Source organism: Suillus paluster, assembly GCF_016628075.1.
Source record: "Suillus paluster strain FC165 chromosome Unknown EDB91scaffold_389, whole genome shotgun sequence".
NCBI classification, from domain to species: Eukaryota; Fungi; Basidiomycota; class Agaricomycetes; order Boletales; family Suillaceae; genus Suillus; species Suillus paluster.
Window position 1 is genome coordinate 4,632 of NW_024537949.1, and position 7,415 is coordinate 12,046.

The 7,415-nt window shown below is 48.9% G+C and overlaps 2 protein-coding genes across 2 annotated transcripts; both read left to right on the plus strand.

Annotated features, from left to right (window-relative positions):
* Nucleotides 1–403: 403 nt before the first annotated feature.
* EDB91DRAFT_1035323 (uncharacterized protein) lies at nucleotides 404–634 on the plus strand (the record flags this gene model as incomplete). The annotated part of the gene is made up of 1 exon (XM_041312792.1): nucleotides 404–634. A coding segment is annotated over one exon (231 nt), but the record flags the coding sequence as incomplete, so codon positions are not given.
* A 1,564-nt stretch (nucleotides 635–2,198) lies between these two features.
* EDB91DRAFT_1089645 (uncharacterized protein) lies at nucleotides 2,199–3,018 on the plus strand (the record flags this gene model as incomplete). The annotated part of the gene is made up of 4 exons (XM_041316589.1): nucleotides 2,199–2,294; nucleotides 2,362–2,487; nucleotides 2,539–2,775; nucleotides 2,932–3,018. The coding sequence occupies 4 exons, from the start codon at nucleotides 2,199–2,201 to the stop codon at nucleotides 3,016–3,018; spliced, it is 546 nt and encodes a 181-aa protein (XP_041168574.1).
* Nucleotides 3,019–7,415: the final 4,397 nt, after the last annotated feature.

Consider the following 7,415-nt stretch of genomic DNA (forward strand, 5'->3'; position numbering starts at 1 on the left):
ACAGAAGCAATAATTTGTGGTGCCCGGGTTCTGTACGAGTTAAAAGGCCAATGGGTTGTGAAGAAATGCAGAATACTACTCACCCTCCTCTCATGCGCCGCTCAAAGAAGGCTGATGAGTCTTCCATCCAATCATACTTGTCAAAATCATCTTCGCTAGCATCGTCTCTGAAGTCTGTCAGTCAGGCAGTCAAGAAGAGTGTGGATGTGCTTACCTGTCCTTGAAGAGAGTCAAAACCGCCTTGCTCTCAAAAGAGACGCGCTCATCGTCATCATCGCTCGAACCATCAGTAATTGATGTCAATGCCATTGACACGGCGATGAAATCTGACAACGAAGAGGACCTGGATGCGGAACTTTGTAAGATTTTTGCTGATACTACAATGCCAGTGCCTTACCGAATCAATACAGAAAAACTCAAGAAGAATTGGCGTTCACCTGTCTATGTGTTTTTTGACACCGATCATGTTGGTGTTCAGAATGTGAATGGTCGTGTTTGCCACTTCTTCCCCTGTGCAGCACAAAAATGTAAGACAAGAATTGGAGGTGTTCGCCGTTTCCAGGACTCGAAAGATAAGGCTTCAACTGCTAATCTAAAGAGCCACGCCGTTGGCTGTTTTGGTGACGAGGCTGTCAAAGTTGCGTGCGTTGATAAGCAAGCGCCCGACTTACAACCTAGTGGATCAATTTTCAGTGCATAGTGTGGTGACGAAGACGAAGAAGAGGAAGCACAGTAGTTCTACTTAAGTTACTTGCGTATAGGTTGATAGATGATTGTAGGTTTCGTAGGTGGATGGCTCAGTGCTTGAGACCCTAACCCTAACTTAGGGTTTAAATTTGCGGGAGGAGGATGACTATTTGCCTTTTTGGGACAGCATAACCCTAGACTAGGGAGGCAATATGCGGGAGATGCAGTGGGATGGGCAGCGGCTCCCTTTGGGGACCGTGGCAGGTGAGAAGCCGATCGATTCTTGTGCGCACGTGACCTGTGAGCACTTCACAATGCGCGGTCCCCTGAGGGAGCCGCGGCTGCCCAAGAGAGAATAGGGGTCACGTGACGCAACGCGTCACTGTTCGTTGGTTCAACAGACGGACGCGTTGTGTCACGTGACCCCCGTTCTCCCTCGGACAGGCGCGGCTCTCTGAGGGGACCGCACATTTGTGAAGTGCACACAGATTCCATGTCGCAACGCGTCCGTTGGTTGGTTGAATCAACGTTGACGCGTTGTGTCACGTAATCTATGCTTTGACGCGAACATCCGCGGCTCCCTGGGGGGACCGCAATGTGAAGCGTTGCAGCGGGTCACGTGACGCGACGCGACGCGACCGTTGGTTGAATCAACGGTGACGCGTCGTGTCACGTGATCGCGTTGCTGACGTGGAATATGCGCGGCTCCCTGAGGGGACCGCGCACGTACTAAGTGCAAACAGGCCACGTGACGCAACGCGTCAACGGTGATTCAACCAACAGTCGCGTCGCGTCACATGACCCCCGTTCTCCCTCGGACAGGCGCGGCTCCCTGAGGGGACCGCGCACGTACTAAGTGCAAACAGGCCACGTGACGCGACGCGACTGTTGGTTGAATCACCATTGACGCGTTGCGTCACGTGGCCTGTTTGCACTTAGTACGTGCGCGGTCCCCTCAGGGAGCCGCGCCTGTCCGAGGGAGAACGGGGGTCATGTGACGCGACACGTCAGCGTTTGGTTGACTCAACGTTGTCGCGTCGCGTCACATGGCCTGTTTGCACTTAGTACTTGCGCGGTCCCCTCAGGGAGCCGCGCATATTCCACGTCAGCAACGCGATCACGTGACACGACGCGTCACCGTTGATTCAACCAACGGTCGCGTCGCGTCGCATCACGTGACCCGCTGCAACGCTTCACATTGCGGTCCCCCCAGGGAGCCGCGGATGCACTATGTCTGTCCACAGCGTCCGTCCACACAGGCAGTCTGGACCAATCACTGTCGACAAACACAGCCCCCACAGGCAGCCACCGTGTCCCATCCACTGCTCAGTCGAGTTTCTGGACAATGGTGCGTCCACCAGCGGAGTTTGAACTGCGTTCACAACGCCATCTCTCTTCCCTACTTATTCTTCTTTCTAGACCGTCTCATTTCCCTCCTCTTCTCAGCCTCACACGGAACATCCCAACCCACCCCCCATCTGCACCCCTGTCACCATCCTCTCCCATTCTCCATGGCTCAAATATCGAAGGCCAAACGGTCAGCCCGTCTGTGTTGGGCACGGGAAAGGCAGGCACGCTTGCCAGCTGCCAGGCAAGCGGAGGAACTTGTAAGTCATCGCCTTCTGTTGTGCATTTTACTAACCAACCAACCAACCAACCCATTGCACCCCATAGCTGAGAGTGCCCGCCGGTGCTGCTCAGCCAAGGCGCAGCAGGCCCAGACGCCAGGTTCAGGTCCCTGGACCTGGAGTGTATCTTGGCACGCGGTCGCGTGCTGGTGCTGCAGCGCCACTCCATGATGTAAGTCCCTCCCTCTCTCTCTTCATTCACATTGTCTGACCCAAACATAAGGTGGGTATGTTGCCCCCACCTGCGCCGTCACCCTCACCGTCACCCCCACCCACTCCTGTCATGTCATCCCCCCCGGTCATCAAGGGGGAGACAGGTGACGTCTTCCGCGTCCTCCCCAAGATGGAGGAACCCCTCACCATCAAGGAGGAACCCCTCCCCTTCAAGCTGGAGGATGCTAACTTGACGCAGGAGGTCATAAAGAAGGAGGAGATCAAGGAGGAGCCGGTCCTCCAGGATGTGAGTGATCCCAATAGCTGTTGTTGTTCTTAGATATACTCCATCCAATCTATCTGCTGTCTTGAAAGTAGCTACAATGATAGTTACATACTTCTACTTCACAACCTTCAAACTTTCAAGTGTAGTTCACCTACTCACCTACTCATCTAATCACAGGTTCGGGTCGACGAACGACAGGACGACGGAGTTGGGGGAGCTCGAGAATTTATATGGTCATTTCAGAAATACATTTCAAAGTTGTAAAAAAATATCTTCTGGTGGGCTGGTACATATGTTAGAGGGTACTTCCAGGATGGATATGAGCCAACAATCAAAGAAAACGGCGGTTGGGTTGTGGAGATATTGTCAAAATACTGACTTTTCAGCCCACTTGACATATCACATCATTGTCGACCTCTGGATGCTCCGGGACCATCACCAATCGATTCCTAGGCCTCAATAACCCCAGTAACATTGTTTTCAATATCGGTATTGAGGTACAATATCGGAATAGTGACATACAGGTGATCAGGGGGGGAGGAGGACCTTGTATATCTCAGGAATATGATTTTTCCAGGGAAATCTGGCATCACCACCGTGTTCAGAGGGCTCAAGAACCCCCAGGAAAAATACTTCTGAAGGACAGGCAAGTCACATGAAGGCTAGAAAAATCGATCTTTGGGTGGGGCAGCATGACAGGGGTGGTCAACTTTGGAACATGATTTTTAGAGCGAAATCTGGCTCGACCATCGTGTTCATATGGTCCAATAACCTCTAAAATGAATCATAGATAAAGCCAGGCAAGTCATATGAAGGCTGAAAAAATCGATCTTTGAGTGGGGCAGCATGGCAGTGGTGATCAACTTTGGAACATGATTTTTAGAGCGAAATCTGGCTCGACCATCGTGTTCATATGGTCCAATAACCTCTAAAATGAATCCTAGCTAAAGCCAGGCAAGTCATATGAAGGCTGAAAATATCGACCTTTGGGTGGGCCACCATGGCAGTGGTGGTCAACTTTGGAACATGATTTTTAGAGCAAAGTCTGGCTCGACCAATGTGTTCAGATGGTTGAATAACCTCTAGAATGAGTCCTACTTAAAGCCAGGCAAGTCGTGTGAAGGCTGAAAATATCGACCTTTGGCTGGGGCAGCATGACAGGGGTGGTCAACTTTGGAACATGATTTTTAGAGACCAAACTGGTATCACCGATCCATTCATATGGTTCAATAACCTTGAGAATGAGTCCTAATTAAAGATAGGCAAGTCATGTGAAGGCTAAACAAATCGATCTTTGGGTAGGGCACCATGACAGGGGTGGTCAACTGTGGAACATGATTTTTAGAGACAAATCTGGCATGACCATCGTGTTTATATGGTGTAATAACCTTCAGAAAGATTCCTAGTTAAAGCCAGGCAAGGAATATGAAAGCTGAAAAAATCAATCTTTGAGTAGGGCACCATGACAGGGGTGGTACTCAACTTTGGAACATCATTTTTAGAGACAAAACTGGTATCACCAATGCATTCATAGGGTTCAATAACCTCGAGAATGAGTCCTAGTTAATAACAAATGTGTCATATCAATGGGCTAGTAAATCAATCTTTGGATAGGGCACCATGACAGGGGTGGTCAACTGTGGAACATGATCTTTAGAGACCAAACTGGCATCTCCAATGCATTAATATGTTTCAATGATCTCAAGAATTAGTCCTAGTTAATGACAGATGTATCATATGAAGGGCCAGTAGATCAATCTTTGGGTAGGGCAGCATGATAGAAGCAGACCACTCAACTTTGCAACATGATTGTTGGATACAAAACTGATATCACCAATCGATTCATAGGGTCGAATAACCTCGAGAATGAGTCCTAGCTAATAACAAATGTGACATATCATGGGCTAGTAAATCGATCTTTGGATAGGGCACCATGACAGGGGTGGTAGTCAACTCTGGAACATGATCTTTAGAGACCAAACTGGTATCTCCAATTGATTCATAGGGTTCAATAACCTCGAGAATGAGTCCTAGCTAATGACATATGTGGCATATCATGGGCTAGTAAATCGATCTTTGGGTAGGGCACCATGACAGGGGTGGTAGTCAACTCTGGAACATGATCTTTAGAGATCAAACTGGCATCTCCAATCGATTCATAGGGTTCAATAACCTCAATAATGAGTCCTACCTAATAACAAATGTATCATATCACAGGCTAGTAAATCGATCTTTCATTAGGGCAGCATGATAGGAGCAGTCCACTCAACTTTGGAACATGATTTTTTGAGACAAAACTGATGTCACCTATCCATTAGTCCTACTTAAAGCCAGGCAAGTCATGTGAAGGCTGAAAAAATCGACCTTTGGGTGGGCCACCATGGCAGTGGTGGTCAACTTTGGAACATGATTTTTAGAGCAAAGTCTGGCTCGACCAACGTGTTCAGATGGTTGAATAACCTCTAGAATGAGTCCTACTTAAAGCCAGGCAAGTCATGTGAAGGCTGAAAAAATCGACCTTTGGGTGAGGCAGCATGACAGGGGTGGTCAACTTTGGAACATGATTTCTAGAGACAAATCTGGCTCGACCAACATGTTTCTATGGTCCAATAACCTTCAAGTCCAGGGAATCTGACAAACTCGTCACATACCTTAGCACTAGCTATGCGGCTCCCACCACTTCCTTTGCACTTCTGCACTATTTATCTGCTTCCTTTGTAGCTCCCCTTGTAGCTCCCTCATGCTTTTTTTTTTTGCATCAGAATTAGTCCTTTGGGGTCGTAGACCCTATGTTGGACATGGCTCATCGTTTGCTCTTTCTAGTTGTGTTGTTGGTGATATGGTACTATCGTGTTTGTTGAAGCGAACACGTACTCCCCACACCGTCTGGTGGGACAGCGCAAGTAAGCACAAATGGAAAACTGCGACAGGAAGGGTTAGTATAGGGAGTTGGATTCACTTGAACTTGTGGGTGGGTTGACTGTGGCGGTGATCGTGACATGTTCATTTGGGGTCAGGTGAATCTGTAGGTCCTTCCATGGTGTCGTCAGTGTCACATCGGGTGCAGCTCTCCGTTTGTCTTGGAGTAGGATGATGTTGTACAAGGTTGGGGTCGAGGTTGGCGGTGCATGTTATGTACGTGTTGGGCTATGTGCAAGATCCGGTAGTATATTGTACTGAAGTTTATAGCTTACCGAAGGTCATTTTGAACCGTCCTGTGCTGTTAATGAATCGAGTGAGGTGGGGGATGGCCTTGTCCGAGGTGAGGAGGTAGGGTAGTGAGGTTGCGTCGCGTCTGAGGGCATTTGACAGGAGGTGTCGTTCGTTTCGGTATTGAGGACAGTCGAAAAGGAAGTGGTGAATCATTTCATTGAGCTCGGGACATATTGGACAGAAGGGCGTGTCACTATGGTTGATGCGATACAGGTGTTGGTTGAGCGGGATGTGTCGGGTGCCCAGCTGAATGTAGAGGCTGGAAGTGCATTTCGGTAGACCGTCGACGAGTTTGAGGAAGTTTCGATGGCATTGATGGGTTGATGTTGCATGTGCGGGCATAGCGAGGTGACTTCTCCCAGAGAGACTTCCATTGAATTCGTGATTTGGTCTTTTGAGCAGCTTAGTTAGATTGGTAACCTCCTCCTTCACGCTCTAGCGTGTCCTTTAACATGGCTTGAGTTTCCTCAAATGTTTTGGCTACTGCGATATAGGCGGTATCATCGACGAATGCCAGGGAGATCTCCTCTCATCCTTGTCCTATGCGTCCTCTGGCTTCATCTACTAGATCGGAGTTATATATGAGATAGCAGATCATCGAAAGGGGATCACCTTGACCGATTCCATTGTTGACTGGGAACCATTCGGAGGTGAAGTCATCAAATTTCAGTTGGGTGCGTCGTCCAGTGATCGTGGCTTCGAGTAGATGTACTGAGTCACTTGTGGATCGTCCTGGTCGTCCGCCAAAGTGGTTCGAGGGAAGAAGCTCGTGTTTCTCGAGGATGTGTGTGAGTTGACAAGTGACTATGGCGGTTAGAAGTTTGCATGTGGTGTTGATGAGGGCTATCGGGCGATATGCTTTAGGGATCAAGTAGTCGGCTTTCCCGGGTTTGCGTAGGACTACAGTTGTAAGTTCCTTCCAAGGGTCGAAATATGTATGGAGAGTGAAGACAGCATTAAATAGGTGGGTGAGATAGGGAATGAGAGCGGGGGCGTTGCGTTTGAATACAATGTTACATATACCGTTGGGCCCTGGGGCCTTGTATGGGCTGGTATCTACAATAGCATGTCGAACATCATCTTCCTCGATGGATTTGAAGGGGGTCAATGGGTCGGGGTATTCGAAGTTGGCTGGGACGGTGCAGGTGGCTGGTGCAGGAGGGAAGAAGGATTGAGCGAGGATGGTCCTTTTCTCGTCGTTAGTGACTGCTTCCTTTATCGATCCGTCGGCATTTTTGGTGTGGAGTACTGGAATTCATGCCTTACTGCCATCGCTACTTGGGGTCATGACATATTTGTTCGCTATCCATATTTCTCGTTGAGTGGCTTCTTCAAGGAACTGCGTCCAGTGCTCTTTCTTGGCTTTGTAGATGGCATCTGAGACTAGGTTACGGAATATTCTGTGTTCTTTGTGAGAGGGGTGATCTCTGACTGCCCGATACTTATAT